The 22,988-nt window shown below is 50.9% G+C and overlaps 1 protein-coding gene across 1 annotated transcript in view; it reads left to right on the forward strand.

Moving 5' to 3' along the window:
- AFAP1L2 (actin filament associated protein 1 like 2) overlaps positions 1-22,988 on the forward strand; it is a 108,510-nt gene that overhangs the window by 79,725 nt on the left and 5,797 nt on the right. The window contains exons 6-15 of the mRNA XM_031652051.1: positions 793-883; positions 4,401-4,484; positions 8,595-8,800; positions 10,294-10,473; positions 14,201-14,290; positions 16,144-16,228; positions 16,746-16,850; positions 18,889-19,079; positions 21,261-21,406; positions 22,272-22,383. Of these exons, the coding sequence (XP_031507911.1) occupies positions 793-883; positions 4,401-4,484; positions 8,595-8,800; positions 10,294-10,473; positions 14,201-14,290; positions 16,144-16,228; positions 16,746-16,850; positions 18,889-19,079; positions 21,261-21,406; positions 22,272-22,383 (1,290 nt within the window). The remainder of the gene's footprint in view (positions 1-792; positions 884-4,400; positions 4,485-8,594; positions 8,801-10,293; positions 10,474-14,200; positions 14,291-16,143; positions 16,229-16,745; positions 16,851-18,888; positions 19,080-21,260; positions 21,407-22,271; positions 22,384-22,988) is intronic.

The raw sequence follows: 22,988 nt of genomic DNA on the forward strand, positions 1-22,988 counted from the left end.
AGGTGTTTTTTACTCTACTCGAATTGCACACGTTCATCCTCATCCCACACAAGCAGCTCAGGGTCATCTTTGAGACTCAGTCCAAAGATCACATCCCCTGGGCATCCTTCCTTTGTCCTAAATGTTCCTCACACCCTCTTCTGGTTCCCACAGAACTTTGACCTTGTTCATTATAGTACTACTGTATCACAATGCACTTGACCAGGAGCTGTTAAAGATTTACCAGCTACTCAAGCTTATTTTAGGACTGACTCGTGAAGTTTCAATGTGTCCCTCTCAGCTAGCACGTGGAAGTCGTCCACTATTTGCTGAATGAGTGATTGAACTATATACTATGGTAAAAGTGTAGGATTTAGAAACCTGGTCCTCTTTCTCCATGTGCTATTGATTAGCACTTGTCTTTTTAGAAAATATATTCTATATTCTATTTAAAAGCCACAATAGCTATCCCAACAGCCTGGCACTCTCTGGACCGTTAAGTGTGTGATATATCATGTGTATAGTGATATTTTGTGTGTGTGGTAGTGAGTTTGAGCCTCATTTTGCAGGGGAGAAAGCTGAGTCTTGGCAAGGTTAGAAAACGTGCCCACAGCCCTTCCATGGCTACAGATCAAACACTATGGACTCTGACTGATGGGATTCATGATATTGCGTGTTCTCCCTCCCAACTTGCTTAAAGTTTAACATCCAGCTGGGCATTTTTGTCTTCTAGACTTCCACCCAAAGAGTTATGTCCAGTTGCTCCCAGTGTACTGTATCTGCAAATGTTTGTCTTATTTGTTCATACCACAGATTCCAGAACGGAAACAGCTTGCCATCCCAAAGACGGAGTCTCCAGAGGGCTACTATGAAGAGGCTGAGCCATATGACACATCCCTGAATGGTACATCCCAGCAGCTGGGGCGTGGGAGGGCAACTTACTGCTTCCTTCTCAGATGTTGGTGCAGACTTACCTGGGGGTAACAGATATGCTCATCCTGGGCTGGGTGACAGAGGGTAGCCTGGGCTGCTGTGACAGGAAAGTATGGTCCAAATTGAGAACTGGCCACAGAGCATTCAGCCTTTACTCTGAATGGGGAGTCAAGACCCACAGCAGACCTAGCTGTCCTGCAAGGAGGAACGAGGGATGGCACATAACAAATAGGTTGACTGTGTCTGATGTTTTCTGTGGTTCCTGCCTGCAAGTTGTGAGATTTCAGCACAAAGGTGATGGAAGAGAGGAGTTTTGGCCAACAGGCCCAAGGCCCTGGTCAGCAATGGAAGTGGTGGTCAGGCTGAGTCTGAGCTCATTTTCCACGTTCTTTCACTGGACTCATAGTTATGGTGCTCCCACTGTGTCAGGGACAGGAGCCCAGTCATCCCTAGCACTGACATTCGGTGAAAGAAGACAGACAACAAATAAACAGCATGTGTCAGTGGTGATAAGTGAGAGGATGGAAAACAGAACAGGAGCTGGGCTTCTGCAGGACAGGGGAGTTACTTTAGATAGGGAAGGCTTCTCTGATAGCATGACTTAAACAGATTCGTGAATGAAGTGGAGAGTGAGTCAGGCAGATACATTCAGGAAGAACTTTCCAGACAGAGAACATGGTATCTGCAAAAGCCCCAAGGCAGGAGAGCTCTGGGTGTGTCTGAGGAACAACAGGGAGGCCAGCATGGCAGAAGCAGGGGAGAGTGACAGGAGATGGGGACGCAGATGGGGCTGCCAGCCACAGGAATGACTTTGGCCTTTCTCTGAGTGAGGAAAGACTGCAAACCTCCAGAAGGTTACTTAGGGACTGGCCTAACTTAGTGTATTAGTCTGTACTCATGCTGCTAAGAAAGACATACCCAAGACTAGGTAACTTATAAAGGAAAGAGGTTTAATGGACTCACAGTTCCACATAGTTGGAGAGGCCTCACAATCATGGCAGAAGATGAAGAGCAAAGACATCTTACATGGCAGTAGCAAGAGAGAGCATGTGCAGGGAAACTCCCCTTTATAAAACCATCAGATCTCGTGAGACTTATTCACTATCACGAGAACAGCATGGGAAAGACTCACCCCCATGATTCAATTGCCTCCCACCAGGTCCCTCCCACGACACATGGGAATTATGGGAGCTACAATTCAAGATGAAATTTGGGTGGAGACACAGTCAAACTTATATCACTTAGGTATTGAAAAGATCGCCCTGGATACTGTGTGAGCAGCTCTGTAGGCAGGGCTCATGCTAACACCCTCTGTCCTTGGCTGATGGTTCGCAGCCTGAGGAAGTTGGATCAAAAGTGCTCTTGGTTTGGGGATTTGATTACACAGGAAGGCTTCGAGGTTCAGGAAGAGGTTGTGACCCTCGTCTCTGGGGCAGCTGGACTGTGGTCCTCCCCTTCTGGCCTCCTTCTCTTTCCTTCCTTTGTAAGTGAAAGGGCTTTCAAAGCATAATCAATCAGCAGATATAAAAGGCCAGGGCCCCTGGGGCTGGGAATGAACTAGGCTGAGGAAGGTGTTGTTGGTTCCATAAAGAACAGGACCAGGAATGAGATGGAACCAGCCTAAGTGCCCATCAACCAATGAGGGGATAAAGAAAAATGTGGTACATACACACCACAGAAGACTACTCAGCCAGAAAAAGGAATAAAATAATGTTTTTTGCAGAAACTTGGATGGAGCTAGAGGCCATTATTCTAAGTGAAGCAACTCAGGATGGAAAACCAAATATCCTATGTTCTCACTTATAAGTGGGAGCTAAGCTATGAAGACCCAAAGGCATAAGAGTGATATAATGGACTTTGGGGACTAGCGGGGGAAGATTGGGAGCAGGGGTGAGGGATGAAAGACTACATATTTGGTACAGTGTACACTGCTCGGATGACAGGTGCACTGTCTCAGAAATCGTCATTGAAGAACGTATCCACCTGAACCCCAAAAACTATTGGAATAAAAATAAGAACAGGACCAGGAATGAGATGGGACCGGTGACTGGGAGAGGCATGGGATTCCCCTGCCCTTCCTTCACACTTACCTGCCGCCTCCTGCTGGGAACTCTGTGGGAGGTGATCGCCTGTTTGGGTTGAGTCTATTCTAAGACACTGGCTTTGTGGGCAGTCGGCACTTAGCATTGACCCACTGAGCATGCGAGGTGGTGCCAACTCACCAGTTGGGCTGTGATTTCAGACCAAAGGCAAGGGTGCGGTGCTGCTGTCTGGATGCGCGTTGAAGGTGGAAACAGTGACTCACCACGGTGAGCACTTCCCTGCTCTCAGGTGCGGTCGGGCCAGCAGGGGCCTGCCTGCCAGACGTGCCAGGGGGCCGGTTTGTGGGGCAGACGCTCCATCTCGACACAAACAAGTGGTCAGAAAGGCCAGCGCTTCTTGGTTTTGTCTCTCAACTGTGAGTTCATACTTGTAGCCAGGACTAGGGGTCATCCCAAGGACAGCTCGAACTCACTGTGTGGAGTGGGTCAAGAAAGCTCCGAGATGGAGGAAATCCAGCTGCGAGGTGGGAGGGAACATAGTTCTGCCTGTCCTGCCAGCCAGCGAGAGGCCTGGGGATGACTTGGGGAGAAGCAGTCACAGTCAGCACAGAGTGAGGCCTTCACCTGCCTTACAAGCTGGCCTGGCCTCAGGTCCTGCCTGGTCAGTGTGACATGCAGCATGTGGCCAGAGAAATGGGTGTGGGCCCCAGCCCCTTGCTATAGTTGGTGGCCATAGCGATTTGCTGACTTCCTGCAAAAGGCCAGTTTCTTGGATTCTTGACCTGCTGTATCAGCCCTGTCCCCACACTGCTCCCCGGGTCATGTCCCTCTCTCTGAGCACATGTGTAATGAGTGCCCTGATGGCCTGTGCTAGGGGTATCGGGGTCTGCCCTGCTTGCCAGAGATACCAGGTACTTCGCTGATGGTGTCTTACCCTGGGGTAATGCTAGTGGCTATAACAACCCAGCAGCTTCTGTCTACAGTAACGCAATGCAAACCTGTTTCTCACTCAGGGGTATTTCAGTGGGGGGCATTACTCATCCTGATGTACATTAGGTGCCCAGGCTCCGTCCATGTTTGTCTCGGCCACCCTCAAGGGCCACAGAATCCTCTGCAGAGAGAGAGAGCAGAGAACCCCTATCTGCTTCTTAACAGCACCAGCCAGAAGCGACACACATCACTTCCACCCACAGTCCCTTGGTGACAAGTAGTCACATGGTCATCTCTGGATGCGAAGGGGTCTGGATCCAGGAAATGTTGTCCTTGGCTCAGCAGTGGCCTCACCCAACAGCCCACACCTCTGATGGGCAAGCACTAACCTCTGGTGGACTGGCAGCTGGGTTGCCACATCTGGGTCTCTCTTTGTGTCTCTGCACTTGGACGTACTCCTCTCTTCATCCTGTCTCTCTTCTCTTCCCTCTGTCTGTGCTCCTGGATGTTGTGCAGGTCACTCTGGTGGATTTCTCCCCAGTGGAGTCCCCAGATGGGTGCAGATGCCCGAAGGAGTCATTTACGCCACGATCACCTTGGGTACTGCTTGCTCCCCGAGCTGGAATGCCAGTGATTCTTGCCTGCTGCCTGGCTCTCAAAGATGTGTGCGTGCCCCAAGGGTGGCCACCGCCTTCCTCCTGTCCTTGTGCATGGGTCCTGCATGTGCATGCTCTGTGCAATCTTCCCAGAGGAGCCACCTACCTGGCCTTCCACAGTCCCACCCCCACTGCCCTGAACGTGCTATCAAAACACATGGCTAAAAGACCCACAGTGTGCATGGCTGTTCTGCCCTCAGTTCCACAGGACATAGTGAGGTAGAGTCTACCTAGGGATGGCAAACGGGGACGGAATTATCTCAGCATCCTGCCTCTCATTCCTGTTCACCCTGCACCTCCTAGAAGCCAAGTATCTGTTTTCAGAATATGGTACTGTTTTTGTTTGGTTTTGTTTTGGAGATGGAGTCTGGCTCTGTCACCCAGGCTGAAATGCAGTGGCATGATCTTGGCTCACTGCAACCTTTACCTCCCAGGTTCAAGTGATTCTCTTACCTCCACCTCCCAAGTAGCTGGGATTACAGGCATGCAACATCAGGCCTGGCTAATTTTTGTATCTTTAGTGGAAACGGGGTTTTGCCATATTGGCCAGGCTGGTCTCGAACTCCTGGCCTCAAGTGATCTGCCCTCCTCAGCTTCCCAAAGTACTGGAATTGCAGGTGTGAGCCACCATGCCTGGCCAAGAATATCCAATGTTTATGGTGTGCTATTATGATCCCTCTTACGGGTAAAAACAATTATTAATATATTTGCTCTAAATTTCCTCCGAGCTACTCCAGGAGTATGATTTATTGTTCTTTTTTCTTTTTCTTTTTTTTTTCTTTTTTTTTTTTTTTTTTTTGAGACGGAGTTTCACTCTGTTGCCCAGGCTGGAGTGCATTGGCGCAATCTCTGCTCACTGCAAGTTCTGCGGCCTCCCAGGTTCACGCCATTCTCCTGCCTCTGCCTCCCGAGAAGCTGGGATTACAGGCATCCACCACCATGCCCGGCTAATTTTTTTTTTTTTTGTATCTTTAGTAGAGACGGGGTTTCACTGTGTTTGCCAGGATGGTCTCGATCTCCTGACCTCATGATCTGCCCACCTCAGCCTCCCAAAGTGCTGGGATTACAGGCGTGAGCCACCATGCCTGGCCATTTTTATTTTTATTTTATTTTTTTTGTGAGACAGAATCTCACTCTGCCAGCCAGGCGGGAGTGGAGTGGCATGATCTCAGCTCACTGCCACTTTCCACTTCCTGGTTCAAGCGATTCTCCTGCCTCAGCCTCCTGAGTAGCTGGGAATACAGGCATCCACCACCATGCCCGGCTAATTTTTTTTGTATTTTTAGAAAAGACAGGGTTTCACCATGTTGGCCAGGCTGGTCTCAAACTCCTGACCTCAAGTGATCTGCCCAGCTTGGCCTCCTAAATTTCTGGGATTACAGGTGTTAGCTACCATGCCCAGCCTCTTTTTTTTTTTCCTCAATGTTTTTTCTTTCATACCTAGTCCTGTTAATGATTTGCTGTTCTTAGCCTCCTAATACCCCCATGGAGGAGGATAGGCAAATGTTAGAATTCTTCAGGAAACATGTGGGGCAACCCCAGAGGCGCAGAAGAGTGGAGACTTACCCAAATTCTTCACACTAAACTCTGTAGCCTCCTCCATTAATTTTTGTTACTGAAGGAAGAATCCCAATGACAGTGTATCATTTTTAAAATGTCACTTATTATACAGATAATGCAATACTGGCAATAAGGAAAAATTTTTTAAATTACCCTGATCCTACCACCCATCAAATCAACTATTTTGAGCTTTTTCTATGTTGCCTTGCAGTGCTGATCTATTTGCACGTATAGTTCTAATTGTGCTTTCTCCCTTGGCATACCTTAGGGAGTTTATTGAGCTGCACACCAGTTTTCAGAGTTTTAATTGATTACAATTGCATAGTAGATTCCTAAGTGGGTAAAATCATGCTTTACTTACCCAGTCCCCTTCTGCTGACTGCTAAACAGCACTTGAATGAATATTCTAATGCATGTAACATTCTTCCCCACCCCTGCCCTTTTTTGAGGCAGGGTCTCTGTTGCCCAGGCTGGAGTGCAGTGGCATGATCTCAGTTCATTGTAACCTTCGTCTCCTGGGCTCAAGCCATCCTCCCACTATGCCCAGCTAATTTTTGTATTTTTTGTAGAGATGGGGTTTTGCCATGCTGCCCAGGCTGGTCTCGAACTCCCGAGCTCAAGTGATCCACCTGCCTCGGCTTCCCAGAGTGCCAGAATTACAGGCGTGAGCCACCACGCCTGGTCCCTTCTCTTTTTAAAAAACTAGTTTCCTAGGATAAAATAGCAGGACTGAGATTATTGGATCAAAGAATATGGGTGTTTTTATGGCTCTTCAAACAGGCTGCCAGACTGCTGTCTGAGAAGCCTGTGTTAAATTACATTGTCACCTGTCATCTAAGAGTTCAGGGTTCCATCCTGGGTAATACTGCTATTTTCAGTCTTATTTAATAGGTATAAATTATACACTTTTATATTAAGCCATAAAGAGAAGTAGTGTCACACGACTTTTAAAGAAAACTGATATTAAAATATTTAAAATGTTGTTTTTAGAAACATTAAAACACATTTTCATTGGCACTGTTGCTAGAATAACTATTGCGGGGGCCTCATCCCATTTTTCTATATTCTAATTCAAATGTGCTTCTTAGTAAAATCAAATGTGCTTCTTAGTAAAATCAACAATATTTTATGTAGCTATACAGACAGGAGAAAGGGCTTCTGGATTCTTCTGCCAAGACTTAGGGGCCTCTGGGCTGGTCCTCTTCTGAAGGGTGTCATGGGAATGAAGGCAGAGTGTCATTCAGCCTGACTCAAGGGGAAAGAACAAGCACTGCCATGCAGAAGTCAGGGAAATAGATGCTGAGTCCATTTCCTAACTGATAGGGCTGCCGGGAATGGGAGTATCCAGTGATCAGGAGACAGTGAGCCCTCCCCGGGAAATTCGGGCAGAACATCAAGGTTATGGTAGACAGGATTCCTGTGCCAGGTGTTGGACTGAAATCCTGAGGTTCCCTTTCCTCCATGCCCTGCTTTTCAGGGATAGATGGATGGATGAATAGAGAGACAGACAGATAGATCGATCAATCGATAGACAGATGAACTGATTGATTGATTTATTCACATATTTGTTTTGTCCTTGAATAGAGCAATGGGACCTGGGAACAGCAGCTCTTGCAGGGTGGTGGGGACAGAAACTAGAAACTGAGGCGGGTGGGGTATACGTAGAATCGTGCATGATGTGTGCTCTGATGAGTTTTGGGATTCTTTCGAAACGACAGAAGAGTAAGGGTTTAAGTTAGAAACGAGTAAAAGAAGCTACATTTGTGCCAGGAGGTATTAGGGAGGGAAGGCAAGCAGTGTCTATGGAGGATATGAGTGGAGGTTTGAAAAAGGGCTCTGACTAGGAGAGGGTATTTGGGAGGAAGAAGGTGGCCCCTTTGCCCACAAAGTATTTCCTGCCGTGGTTTACTTGGACTTTTATTTTGAAGGAGCCACAGCCCCTTCCCCAGATCTAGGACTGAGCCAGGCCCAGCCAGGCCGGTGGCCATTAGAGGCCTGCCTTGCACACAGCTCAGGTGGAGTGCAGGCGGCGTTCTCTTCCTCCTGAGCCCTTGGAATGCCAGAGGCCAGGCCTGGGAGAACCTGGCAGCATCCCACCCCACGCCCTTCATCTTTCACTTGAGGAATTAGAGGCCGTGAGTAGGAGAACCGGCCTTGTCAAGAGCAAACAGTTGGTCTGTGGGGCAGTGTCTTCTCAGGGTTCCTGTGGAGTTGGGAGTGACAGGATTTGAGGAGGAAAAGGGAGAGACTTTGGTTTTAAGTTATGTGTGTTTTGTGGCCAGAGGCAGCATCCAAGAAGCCTCGCTGAGGGGTTTGGGGGCAGGAAAGCCAGCCCTTGGATCTGGCTGGTGGCTGTGGGGTTGGTTTGAGGGCAGGGAGAGTCGGGGGCTGTGGTCTGGCCACTGCTGCTCCTGCCTGCTGCCCTCCCCAGTGATGCTGCTTCGGGACCGTCCCCTGCCCCATGGGGCCCTGACTGAGCTGGTCTTCCTTGCAGAGGACGGAGAGGCTGTGAGCAGCTCCTACGAGTCCTACGATGAAGAGGACGGCAGCAAGGGCAAATCGGCCCCCTACCAGTGGCCCTCGCCGGAGGCTGGCATCGAGCTGATGCGCGATGCTCGCATCTGCGCCTTCCTGTGGCGCAAGAAGTGGCTGGGACAGTGGGCCAAGCAGCTCTGTGTCATCAAGGACAACAGGCTTCTGGTCAGTCTGCCTCACGTTGTCTTGTCCCCCCGCTCCTCTCAAGGGAAGGGGCAGGGACAGGGAAGGAGGGACAGGATGGTCCCTGACCCAAGACGTTTCGAGTTTGTTTATATCAGGAGATTTTAACTTCTCCCTAACCTGAAATTGTATACAGGATTTTGTGTGTATGGATGAATGTACTTTTTCTGAACCAGAGAGGTCTAGTAGTTTCACCAGGCTCTCAAAGAGGGCTGTGACTACCACTGCCTCCCCCGTCTCCATCCCATCTTCCTCTTTGTGAGACAGATACATCTTTCTGTCCCCTGGCCGTTTTTCATGTCCTGTCCACTGGAGTCCAGTCAGGCTCCTCCAGCCCAGCCCCAATTCTGGCTACTGTTTTTGTTGTTGTTGTTTTTGAGACAGAGTCTTGCTCTGTCACCCAGGCTGCAGTGCAGTGGCGCGATCTTGGCTCACTGCAAGCTCCACCTCCTGGATTCAAGCGATTCTCCTGCCTCAGTCTCCTGAGTAGCTGGGATTACAGGCGCCCGCCACCACGCCCAGCTAATTTCCGTATTTTCAGTGGAGACGGGGTTTCACCATGTTGGTCAGGCTGGTCTCAAACTCCAGACTTTGTGATCCACCTGCCTCAGCCTCCCAAAATGCTGGGTTAACAGGTGTGAGCCACTGCGCCCAGCCCTTGCTACTGTTTTTATCTGTGCAGCATGAGAATGCTAGGTATCTTCTCAGAAACAACAATATTTTGAATAACTGATTATAAGACCAGACCCAGCAAGGAACCAGATATTACTCTGACAACAGTCCTGTTTCCTGCTATTTTAAATTAAAATTCCCAGTTGCGTGTCCTGACTTGAAATTCCACGGAATTATTATAAACACCTTTTCTTGCCTGGTTACAACAGGCCCTGCTCCGTGCCAGTGTTATTTCAGGTAATCCTGTTAAGCAAGCCTGTAAGGTTTCCCTCATTTTACAAATAGGGAGCCAAGGGGTAAAGTATTTTCTCTGGTTGGGGAAGAGAATCCTTCCTTTCTTTGTTAACACATCATCTTCCTAACTAGGCAGAGAAGAAGCTTAGTGTTTGTGCCTTATGGATCCTTTACTCCAGAAGCCAAGCAAGCAATGCAGAGAGGTGGAGAAGGAGTGAAAGTCTGTCCACTTTGGAGAACTGAAAGGTGTCCACAAAGGATGTATTTTAGGGCCCCCCAGGCCTGGGGCAAGTTTGAACCATTTGGACAGCAGCATCCTGGAGCATCCTTGGCTGAGGCCAGTGAGAAGGAGGCTTGAGGGAGAGAGGGACAATCTGATGTGAAGAACAGGAGTTGCTGATATTTGAGGTTAAGGCTCCAGGCTGCTTCGGGGTGTCCAGCCTCTTAGTCTTGCTGGGTAAAGTCAGGCTCTTGGTGGGTCCTGCAACGTCCAGCGGCCCCTCCTTTGCAGACATCACCTCCGCCCGGCAGCCCTGGGAAAGTGGTATATTTTCTCTCTTTCCTTCCAGTGCTACAAATCCTCCAAGGACCACAGCCCTCAGCTGGATGTGAACCTGCTGGGCAGCAGCGTCGTTCACAAGGAGAAGCAAGTGCGGAAGAAGGAGCACAAGCTGAAGATCACGCCGATGAACGCCGACGTGATTGTGCTGGGCCTGCAGAGCAAGGACCAGGCTGAGCAGTGGCTCAGGGTGAGGGGGACACCGGACCACTTGGAGGGGCTCCTAGAATTGTGGCCCCCAGCTTTTCTAAAGGGATGGATGATAGCGTCAGGGGTAGAAGATTTGTGATCCTTCAAGTTTGCAGGGCTTCCTGTGTTCTAAGTGGTAGTGATCTGTCTTCTGCAAATGGGTTACAGCATGCTGCTGCTAGGTCTGAATCCCCAGTAGCCCGGACTTGGGTGCAGTTGAAATCCATTTCCCTTTTTGCCTCTAGTGAGGCATCCCCCACCTACTTATTTATGTATTTATTTATTTATTTTTATTTATTTTGAGACGGAGTCTCGCTCTGTCGCCCAGGATGGAGTGCAGTGGTGTGATCTCTGCTCACTGCAAACTCTGCCTCCCGGGTTCACGCCATTCTTCTGCCTCAGTCTCCCGAGTAGCTGGGATTACAGGCACCCGCCACCACACCTGGCTAATTTTTTGTATTTTTAGTAGAGACAGGTTTTACCGTGTTAGCCAGGATGGTCTCAATCTCCTGATCTCACGATTCGCCTGCCTCAGCCTCCCAAAGTGCTGGGATTATAGGCGTAAGCCACCGCACCCGGCTCCCCCACCTCCTTATTAAAAAAGAATACATGTCGCTGTCATTTGCCATGTATTTGCCATAGACCAAGGACTATTAGCAACTTTAACCCATGTAACCACACTGGGGATGGCTGGGGAATGTTAATGTCCCCATATTACAGGAGTGGTGATTCAGGCTTGAAGGGTGGAGGTGATGGATCCAAGTCATCTGCCAAGTGGTGGCAGCATTGGTTCTCAGACCGAGGCCCGTCTGATACAGTGCTGTGCCTCCGCCACCGCAAATGCTTGTGGTCCACTCTGCCCACGCTTCCCTGGCTGTGATGATGATGAGCCACTTGGGGAGGGGCTTGCCTGCCCCAGGTGAAAGCTGGGCTTGATGCTTCCAGCAGGTGTAAAGTTTGCAACAGGAATGGATCCCCAATTCCAGAGGGACCTCCAAACCCAGCAGGGACCCTGGTGAGGCCAGCAAGAGCCAGAGCAGCTCTTCCCTTCCTTCCTGCTGCCCCCTCTCCCATCACAACCACTTCAGCACAGGAGCATTCTATCTACCCTGCACCCCACCCACTCCACCTGCCACCCAGCTAAATGTAACCACCTTGGCCAGCCTGTCAGAAACAGATCTGGACTGCCTCAGTAAAACATGACCAAAATGTACCCACCTGAGGCACTGGTCCATCCCTAGGTTGAGTACCCTAGATTTGGAGCAGGCAGGCTGTTTTTGTAAACCCACTAATTGTTTTAGAAATGCCAGGCCTGGCCTAACCAAGCTTCTAGAAGGTGCTGACAGGTATCTCAGTCTTTACTGCAAAATCTTCAAGTGGTGCAAGACAGTGGCATGTAGAAAAAGAAAGGCCAGTGCATACGCAGGTTTGTGGTTTGGCTTCACAGATCTCCATGTGGGGTGGGGTTCCTGAGAGAGCTAACAAGCTCTGAAAGGCCAGCCCTGGGCATTTAAGAGCCAGGACTCTGAGTTCAAATCCGGGCTTCACCCCTTTTTAGCTGAGTGATTTGGGACTAGATTCTTTAATGTGCACAAAGTGTTTAGCACTGTGCCTGGTACATACTGAGTGCTCCATGAAACCTGGATATTACAGATAAGACCACTGAGGCCCAGACGGAGTGGGGGGCTTGTCCTGGGCTGCAGAGCTGATTAGGACCCAGAGCTCTGGGCTGTTGGTTTCTTACCCCAGTCTCCTGGCTCCTGTCCCTCCCCATCCTCACCCACTACACACACACACTCATTTGCACACATATATGCACACATGCACATTCATGTATACATTTGTATACACATAGACAAATGCACATACATGTATGCACATTTGCATGCACATTTATGTTCATGCATTGTGCATGCGTGTGTACACACACACACACACACACACACACTCTGCTCTTGCTCCTAGTTCCCCACTCTGTTTCTCTGACTGCTCAGATCCACTGATCCTCTCCCTGCCCCCTGGCTTCCCTCCCCAAACTCTCACGCCCTCTTCCTGAGACCCCTGGCCCCACAGCCTCTGCTGGTGGTTTCAAAGACAAGAACGCTTTCAGAAAGCACAGACTTTCTGTGTCTGGCCTCCACAGAGAGACCCTTTCCCCCTGGTCAGATAAGTGCAGAGATGGACTTGGCTGGAAATGCCTGCTCTGAGAAGCTGCCCACTCTTGCGTTTTGGCAGTAGGGGCTGGTCCGCCTGTCCAATGGGCTCTTCACCTGGCTGCATTGGGTTTGTGAACCCCATCTACCTTCCTTGGGCCTCTGTGTCCCAATCCTGCATACTCACACCCATGCCCAGGGTGAGACAGGTATATATGGCAGTAAATGGGAGCTGCTGACTATGGGACGAGGGTCCCAGTAAAGGAAGGCACAAGGCAGGGGTTTTCCGGGAAGCATGACCCTGCCCCCACCCCACTCCTGAACTCCTGGCTTAGTGGCACTTTCCCTGGGCAGGGGCATCTGTGTATTTGGCCCAAGCTAATAGGGATGGTAATCGTGTGCCTGCGTACTTGATATACAAGTGCTCACAGCCGGTTCCTGGCAAAGGTATTGTCCCAGCTTACAGATGCAGTGGCTGAGGCTCGGACTCAATGTCACACAGGTGCCAACTCTAGTGCCTGCGCTCTTCCCTTGACACTGGGTTGCATATGCAGTGTGGACCACAGTCCCGAACTGGAGTTCTTGGGCTCTTCTGATTTGAAACCCGTTTCCACAAACTACTCTAGGCATAGACTGAAAGAGGAGAATCTTTGAAATCACTCTAACTAATTCTGCACCTCCAAAGGGCTTCCAGGTGGGCAGCGTGTTTCTGGTCACCCTTGGAGCTCCCCCGAGAAGAAGGGAGTGCTCCTGGCTCAGACGGAGGCAATGCTTTGCATAGTCAGAGCCGCTGCTGACTTTCTGCATCTGCCCCCAGCCCAGGCTCCATTCCTCCAGCGGCCCAAACCCACCCACCCACCCTTTTCTGGACCCAGCCTCGCTCCCCAGAGTCTCACGCCCTCTTCCTGAGACCCCTGCCCCATAGCCTCTGCTCGGGGTTTCAAAGACAAGAACGCTTTCAGAAGGCACAGCCTCTCTGTGTCCAGCCTTTACAGAGAGACTCTCTTCTTCCACTGGTCAATGAAGCCAGTGAAGAGGCCCCTTCCCAGAGAAGGGTGGGGGGTGGGTGGCGGCCGGCGAGTTGGGAGAGCCAGTGGGTCGTTGGAACAAGGCAGTTTGCAGGCCTGCTCCTCAGGCAGCGTGGACACTCCACAGAGTTGCCTGACCTCTGGAAAGCCAGAGGGACTGCCTAGCAAGGCAGTTGTTCATCACATCTACAACAGAACAGTAGTCCTGCCTGGAGTGGTGGCGGGAAAGGGGCTCATGGAGCCCTGGGCTGTGGCTCTGGTCATCTTTGGCCTTTGCTGTCAAGGCCCCCCCTTCACGTGCCCCTGAACGTGTGGGACCTGCAGAAAGGAGCCTAAAGGACGAGCCCTCCCACTGCAGCCCTGCCCAGCCGGGTCCGGGGCCACATGCAGGCCTTGGGGCTGGGGTAGGGGCCCTCCTCCTCGGAAATTTTCTTCTCTCTCACCTCCACCCGTTCTCTCCTGCCCTGCAGGGCCCCTGGCTTCGGCCTGGCTGTGAGTGCTGGCCGGAGGACCTCAGCCCCTGCTAACGGCTTCCCTCCTGCCTCAGGTCATCCAGGAAGTGAGCGGCCTGCCTTCCGAAGGAGCATCTGAAGGAAACCAGTACACCCCGGATGCCCAGCGCCTTAACTGCCAGAAAGTAAGCCTCTGCCCTGCCTGGAGGGAGAATCTCCTTCCATGTTTTCTCTAAAAATTAAAAGTGTAAAATTGGGAGCTTCGTTTTTATATTTTAGTCCAATTAATAAGAAACATACAATGCTTGAGGCCGGGCACGGTGGGCTCACGCCTGTAATCCTAGCACTTTGGGAGGCTGAGGCAGGTAGATCACCTGAGGTCAGGGATTCGAGACCAGCCTGGCCAATGTGGTGAAACCCTGTCTCTACTAAAAATACAAAAATTAGCCAGGCATGGTGGTGGGCGCCTGTAATCCCAGCTACTCGGGAGCCTGAGGCAGGAGAATCGCTTGAACCCAGGAGGCGGAGGTTGCAGTGAGCCGAGATAGCGCCACTGTACTGCAGCCTGGGTGACAGAGGGAGACTCCATCTCAAAAAAAAAGAAAAAAAGGAAAAGAAACATACGCTGCTTGGAAAAGAGCAGCAATTCTAGCTTGGCAGGAAAATGGAGGAAATGGATACAGACCTAAAATACTTTCTTGCTTATGGGTGCTGGGGGGACGGGGGAAGCTTTATTGGAACAAAAGTCACTTTGGCCTGCATTCTTAAATAGGGAGATTGATTTTATGAGGCACTTCCTTCCCCCTTATTAACCTCAGTAGGGCCTCTGCGTCTGGGGTACTGTCTCAAGGCTGATTGCAACCAAAGGGCTGTAGTGCTCATTTGCATGGTGCTTTGGGGGAGCTTTGGGCTTAAAGGTCAAGGCTGAAGAAGTTGAATTAGGTTCTGGCCAAAAGGAGGATTGTCACCTGTGGGGTCACATTTCCTGTCGCTGAGTACCTGCAGGTAGGTGTCCTGAAGTGTGGACACGCACAGAACAGTCAGAACGTCACTGTGGCTGCTCTTGGGGTCCCCACCCCGGCAGGGGGGAAAACGAGGCACACAGAGGGCTGGAGCAGAAAGGAGGCTACTTACTCTCCAGAAGGCACAGGTCATCCCACATGGAGAAATAGCCCACAGTCCCTCCAGATTCCAGAGTGACTCAGGAGGGGCCATTTTTCATCGTCTCATGTATTCTTTGGCCACTGATAAGAAAACAAAAGTTGGAACGAATTTGAGTTTTCTTCACATTGGGGTGAGAATCAAGAGCTGTCCCTAAAGATTCGGCATGCAGTGCTTCCCTGGCCAGGGACTGCTGGCCCTGGACCCTGCCTAAGGCCGGTGCTGTTACTTGGGAGACCGTCAGCTTGTTTTCTAGAGGTCTGGAGTCGGTGATGCTCTGAACACAGCTTGATTGGAACGTTCTGAGGGTTTCATGTTCTAACAGCAGCAGCGGCTACACTTTTCTAGGGATCATCTTGAGTCCCCAACAGCCCTGTGAGCAGACGGGGATGTCACCCCCATGTGACACCTGCAGAGTGAGGCTCAGAGAGGCTCATGTCACTTGGGCACCGGCCTGGCAGCAGAATGCTCCGGCCAGGACTCAGATCACATGGTCTGTTCCTGTGCAGACGAACCAGCTCGCGTTGCTAGAACAGTCAGCTCTCAAAAGACTTCTTCACGCTCTCAGTATGAGTGGTTGCTAGCTTGACAGCCAACGCCATCGGGGACGCACTCTAATGCCACCCATGAGCAAGCTGCTTGCCCTGCCCAGTGGCTACAGGGTTGCCGTCACATCAGGTTGAACAGCCATTTGGAAGTTGGACCAGTGTCCTACCAGCGACCTGGATTCTGCCGTTTAGGTGGCCGGCAGGGGTTTGCTCAGGCATATAACCTCTGGCATACAACGAACAGCCATCTAGTATTTCCCCTTAAATTGTGGTCTCCAAGGTAACTGTTCCCAGCCAGTGATCTCCATTCATGTCTCTTTTGTCCATAGCCAGATATAGCTGAGAAGTACCTGTCAGCTTCAGAGTATGGGAGCTCTGTGGATGGCCACCCTGAGGTCCCAGAAACCAAAGACGGTAACATCATGTGATTGGGAGGGGAATGGTGTCCCAGGCTGTGAGACTGGGCTGTCGGGCTCAACCCTAATGGGTTTTAGCAGCTGGTTCTAACATGGCCTCCCATTAATAAACTACTTGGAAATACTGCTAATAGATCCAGGAAAAAGGGAGACACAGCCAAATTGAAGTTAAGCTTCATGAAATGCTGGGGATAGAATGTTCTTCCATCTCTTCTTGTTTGCTAACCCTATTTCAAATCTCTTTGAGCCAGTACAGTCTGTAAAGATTCTCAAGTGGTTGTATATTCTATAAGAAGTCTGTGTACCCCTCTTGAATGTGTGACTTTAAAGACACCTGACTCTGGCCTGCGGCTCCTGGTTTGGGGAGATGTGTGTGTGTGTGCATATGTGTGTGCATATGTAGCGGGGAGGGATGGGTGGATGGAGTGGAAATGGGTTTGCTATTTTTTCCATCTCTCATGGACACGGGGGTGGACCACGTGCAATACCAATTGCTTTGTGTCTCATCTTGACAGTCAAGAAGAAATGTTCTGCTGGCCTCAAACTGAGCAACCTAATGAATCTGGGCAGGAAGAAATCCACCTCACTGGAGCCTGTGGAGAGGTCCCTCGAGACATCCAGTAAGAATTGTAGCTACCTCCGGGACCGGAGGCTCATTCCCTGGGCTGGAGCCTGCAGGAAGGCGAGCTCGGACAGTGAAGGCAGGGGGTTTTAGGTCTTTCATAAACATCTCTAGGGATGGAGAGCCTGCAGCCGTCAGGTTCCCATCTGTTGTTACTGCAGGCAGTTCTTTATGCCTGATCCAACTCTCTCTTGCTGCATTGTTGGGGCCTTTGTGGAAGTGAAGGGTAACTGATTGGTGTCCTCCTAGAATTCTTTTAAAAATGATGTTCATTTGATCTATATTTACAGGGTATGGCAGGGACCGTGTTAAAAGGGGACCAAGCAGAAGGATGGCAGGCACAGTACTGAGAGCTCACAGCCTGCCTGAGGGAGGTGATGATTTTATACCCATAAGCATGCACTGTGCCATCTTCGTAGCTATCGGGACTCAGGGACAGAGAGAACTTTTCTTGCCCTGTGGTCAGAGATAGCTTTGTGGACCTGAGCCTTGAGGGGCATGTAGGAGCGGAATGGTACCTGTGGACAGTAGCAGTGACTCTGAGATGGGAACAGCCGAGACCATGAAGGGGACAATGAGAACCCTGTACTGGTGCAGAGGGTATGAGTGCGGGACAGAGGTCATCTTTATGGCCTTCGCTCATACTTGGGGAAACTGAGGCTAGGAGGAGTGACAAGCCTTTCCTGGGAAATATCTTGGGGTGGGCCTGGTATCTTGATCCCCAAGCTGGTCCCACATTGGAGGTCATCCTTCCTGGGGCCTGAAGGCCATTGTCCCATCTCTGGGTTCCCTTCCTGAGTCCCAGCTGAGTTTTCTTGTGTTCTAAGGCTGGCAGGGTGCTGGGGGTGGGGGTGGGGGGGGCGTTAGGAAGGCAGTAGACAGAGCTGTATCTTTGCATTCTCCTGCTTCTCCAGCCAGGGTGCCAGGCAGTGGCCTCAGGGGGCATGATGTTTGGCCTGGGAGCCCGGTCCCTATGAGTCACTGTTTAAGAGATGTGGCTGGGTTATTGCTGGATGTCTACTCTGCAGTGAAGCATGCTCCCTGTGGCTAGGGGAGGACTGGGAGAACCACAGCTGCTCTCCTTCCCAGGACTGGGGCTGCTTAACACATTTGAGGTCCCACCTCTCATGATCCAAAGTTCTCTTCAGTCCAGAGGATTGTGATGGGTGTGTGTGGCATCTCTGTCCTGGTCTCTAATCTACCACTTTGTGTTAATATGGCTTGGCAATATGCATGATCCCCACTGTGTATCCAGCACTGGGCCAGGCAGGAAGGTAGCTGTGCACTTTCACCCTATTGCCTGGTTCAGCAGGCCAAAGCTCAGAGCAGCTTCCAGTCCCTTAGGACACGGAAGGTGTCTGATGGGTTCTGAAGCTGAGATTCCGGGGGGACACTAAGGAAGCCCAGAGGCGGTGCCAGCCCAGGACACACCTGGACACCCATGCCCTCCTGTCCCCACATCCTCTCTCTCCCGTCCTGAGTTCCCTTCCTGTCCCCACGCCCCCTGTGCCTCGCTGCCCCTCCTGGGACTTGCAGCCCCAAACCTCCTGCATCTCGGCATCCTCCCTGCACCCAAGGCCCCTCCCCTGCATGCCCCTCCCCATCCACTGCCCTCCCAGACTGCATCTCTTTCCTAGATTTGTAGGATTCCCTTCCTGTGCCCTGTCTCTATTCTGTCTCTTCTCAGAGTCAAGTCTCTTCTGCAATTTATTCTTCCATTCCAGGTTCTTCTGTAATTCTTAGAGTCTCTTTCCTAGAGCCCAGATTTCTCTCAAGTTTCATCTTAGTTCTTGTCTATTTGTCCTCTCATTCCGTGTGTTCTCTTCTAGATTTGTATTCCTTCCTAGAAGCCTTGTTCCTTCTGTAGTTTCCTGATCTCTTCTTTGTATTTTATTCTTTCTAGGGAAGCCAAGTTCTTTCTTGTCTGTCCTCCTCCCCTGTCCTGTTTTCTTGGATTCTGAGTTCTTCTAGGGATTTGGCCTTTTGTTTTACTTTCTCCTGTAGCTTGAATTTTCTGTTTTGGGATTCTTTCCTAGAGCATTTTAGAATAGTTTCATGGTGCTCTGTCAGGGACAATCACCTGCACTTCTACCAGGACCGGAACCGGAGCAAGGTGGCCCAGCAACCCCTCAGCCTGGTGGGTTGCGAGGTGGTCCCAGACCCCAGCCCCGACCACCTCTACTCCTTCCGCATCCTCCACAAGGGCGAGGAGCTGGCCAAGCTTGAGGTACCACCGGCCTGCGGGGCAGGGAGCAGGGTCAGCCAGGGTGTGGCGGTGGTGGCTGTTTGCTGCCAGTCTCTGGGACTATAATCCTACCAAGGGAGAATCAATGTCCCCACGTGTTATTTTTCGTTTGCCTGAGATTGTTTGCATTTTTAAAAATTTCCATTCCTTTTCTGACCTCAGGGTGGTTGCATTATAGGAGTGGAACCATGCGCTACTTCCTGCACTTGGGGCAGGAGGAGTATTTTTAACTCCCTGAGCTACTGGAAAAAAGCTGCTGGGGATTCAAAGTGGGTGCTGTTTTGTTTGGGTGTCACCAGCTGGGAGAGCCTCTAGGCCCAGTACATAAAAACCACACTGTTAGAGCTTATCTGGGGGAAAAAATTCACTTTGTGATACAATTACATTCCTCTCACTCCCCATCCTGTTTGATATGATGTTACATTTACCAAATTAAGAAGTGATATAATGCCTTGCAAGCTGCTGCAAGCGGAGACTGAGTCCCTTCCACGCATGGAAGCACCCACTTGCCCGTGAATGCTCCTTCACTTAGTCTCTGATGAGGAGGTCCTCATTCAAACTTCGCTCCAATCCTGCCCTCTGGTGGCTGAAAGACCCACATCTCAATTGCTTCCCAGGGTCTAGCTTATAGCTTATATTTGTCCATTCAGCTGTTCCCCATCAACAAACATCTCCTCAGCACAGGAATATGGTGGACAAGAGCAATATGGGCTCCCTGTCCTTGTGGCACTTACGTCCTAGTTTGGGAGTGTGATGTTATTCAGCAAATCACCCAACTGATCGCTGAGCTTCAATGACTGGAGAGAAGTGGGGAGGGTGCTATAGATTTGTACTGGGGGCTGGGTGTCAGGCTGGGAGCAACAGAGCCCTGATGGCTTTCAGGGGAGGGCAGCAAGCTCAGATCGGGGTTCTGAGATGCTTCCTCTGGCTACTGGGGTGGGAGTGGATGGAAGGGGGCAAGAAGGGACCTGTTAGGAAGCTGTCACAGCTGTCCAGGGCAGAGACGCAGCCTGGACTAGGGGAGGCCCATGAAAAGCTGTATTTAGAATCCAGTTGAAACTAAGTGGGGGTTGGGCATGATGGCTCACGCCTGTAACCCCAGCACTTTGGGAGGCCACGGCGGGTGGATCACCTGAGGTCAGGAGTTTGAAACCAGCCTGGCCAACATGGTGAAACCCTGTCTCTACTAAAAATACAAAAATTAGCTGGAGGTGGTGGGGCACCTGTAGTCCCAGCTACTTGGGAGGCTGACACAGGAGAATTGCTTGAAGCCGGGAGGCAGAGGCTGCAGTGAGCCAAGATCCCGCCACTGCGCTCTAGCCTGGGCCACAGAGCGAGATTCTGTCTTAAAAAAAAAAACAAAAAACTGTGAAAAAGAAATCAGCTAAATGTCAAATTCTGCTCATCGCGACCTCTTTGGTGAAGAGAATATAGCAGCAAAAGTGATGGAGTTATGGCTTATACCAAAGGGAGCTGATTTTCCTCATGAAAATAAACCTATAGCTTTGATTAAATGGGCAGTTTTTTCTTATTTTAAAGAAACAATGTTGACATTTTAACTGAGGTACCCAATGGATGAATTTGATGAGAATGCATTGTCCCCTGGGGAAAAAAATACCAAATTCACTGGGATTTTGATCACAGTTTAGCAGCTGAGCTAGTGTAAGGCATTTAAAAGTTGTCCCGACTTTACTGAAGCCACGAACAAAAATAAATTTGAATGTTATTTCTTAGGGATCCAGGGAGTCTTGTTGTATATGGGATAAGGTGATGACATGCATCGTTCATAAAATACAAGTGTCAACTTAAAAGACAATTTTTTAATCATTTTAAAAACAGGTGATCACTAACAATTTTTAATAGTGATCACCTGGTGGTAAGTTTTCACCTCCTAAAAACACAATGTATAGAAATCTCATATGGCCCTTGGGACAAAAATCCAGCATTACTGAGGTGGCATCAAGATGTCACTGACGGGAAATGTGATTTGGGGCCATTGGGGGGTGGGTAGGCTGGTGAGCAGGAAGGGCATGGCCCTGGGCTGTTACAGAGGCTTTTGTGGGTGGGCTCTGGGGTAGGGGTGCGGTCATGGCCTGGTGGGGAGGGGCTGGCACCAGGCAGCACAGCCTGGCCCTGCTCATGTCTCTCTTGGCCTCGTTCCAGGCCAAGTCTTCCGAGGAAATGGGCCACTGGCTGGGTCTCCTGCTCTCCGAGTCAGGCTCCAAGACAGACCCAGAAGAGTTCACCTACGACTACGTGGATGCCGATAGGGTTTCCTGTATTGTGAGTGCGGCCAAAAACTCCCTCTTGTGAGTAATTTGGACCCTTCCTCTGTATACTCTCCTATTCTTGGCCATGCTGCAGGCCCTGGGTCAGCCGGAGTCGGGGGCAGCAGAGAGCACAGGGTCCCACCCCTCTCTACCCAGCAGCAGGAAGATGCGAAGCCAAGGAGCAGCCCTCGGGGAGGCCCGGCCAATGGCCAGGAGCTGAGCTAAGAGCAAGGAGCCGAGCCAGGCTTCGGGCCCCAGGGGCGGCTTTGGCATCCTCGGCAGCAGTTAGACTTTCCAGCTCCTCCGGGCAGAGCTGTCCCTTTTCCTGACCTCCTACTTGTCCTTCCAGTGAATCCCTCACTGGGTCTCCAGCACACCCTGGAGAAAAGCAGGTCAGGGGGTGGTGCTTCTGTTTCCAGATGAGCAAACGGGCTGAGGGAGAGGCGTTTTTTGGTCAGGGTGGTAGAGCCAGTCTCGTGGAAGCCGGCCGAGCCACTGAAACAGAATCAGTTTTCTCATGGACCAGACAGGGATAGTGTGGCGGGCGCCACCCCAAGTGTATTGTGAAGATGAAATGAGAAGGGGTTTTTTGTTGTGGTTGCTGGAAGGAGATCCTAGAAGGGAGGAATCGGGGAGAAGATGGCAAAGGGATCCTCCTAGGATGAGGCGTATGGGCAAGGGAAGGTTGTCTTTCTGGGAGGAAAATCTCGAACCAAGAATTCCAGGAAGAAGGCACTGGGAAAGAGGGAGGAGGTGCCCTCTGATCCATGGAGGTGGGTGTCCCAGATCTCTTGTGTGGCTACCACTTTCATGGCAACCACTCATCACTGGGAATCCTTGGAGCCTGGTGCTTTTGCCACCTTGCCCTGGGTGCTTCATGTATGCCACCTCCGCCTGTTTCCAGACTGATGCAGAGAAAATTCTCAGAGCCCAACACTTACATCGATGGCCTGCCTAGCCAGGACCGCCAGGAGGAGCTGTATGATGACGTGGAACTGTCGGAGCTCACAGCTGCGGTAAGGACCTGGCCAGGCAGCCGCCTGGGACTCTCCAGCCCTCCTCCTGCAAACCTCAATCCCAGAGATCATTAGAGTATCCCTGAGATTGAGTGGGTTCTGAGCCACCTACCAGGCCATTAGTGCAGACACCTAAGTGCAACAAGACTGTCTCCTATATGTCAGGCTGTGCAGTCTGCTTGGCTTGGGGACTTATCTAGATGAAACACTGGTGAACCACTCTGGTCAGGGCTAGGGGTGTGGTGGTGGGATTGGGAGTGGAGGCACCAGTAGGCTTCCAGGCCCAAATCGACTGTCGAGTGGGATGATCACAGCAATGGCAGCTTCCACGTGCTGGGCATTGAACCCTGTGCTGAGCTGAGGACCTCCCACAGATGATCTCCTTGAACCCTAACCACCTTATGGGAAGGTGCTGCTCTTTACCTCTTTACAGATGAGGAAATAAGGTTCAGGGAAGTTAAGTGCTCTGTCTGGGTCTTCCACCTTGAGTGACATATCTAGGACTCAAGCAGTGGCCCCCACCAGGAAGGAGGGAGATCTCTTGGACCATTGTGAGGTGGGCACCAGAGCTGTGAGGCAGGGCTGGTACCCCCTCCACAGCTGAG

The sequence above is a fragment of the Papio anubis genome, chromosome 11, assembly GCF_008728515.1.
Source record: "Papio anubis isolate 15944 chromosome 11, Panubis1.0, whole genome shotgun sequence".
NCBI lineage: Eukaryota > Metazoa > Chordata > Mammalia > Primates > Cercopithecidae > Papio > Papio anubis.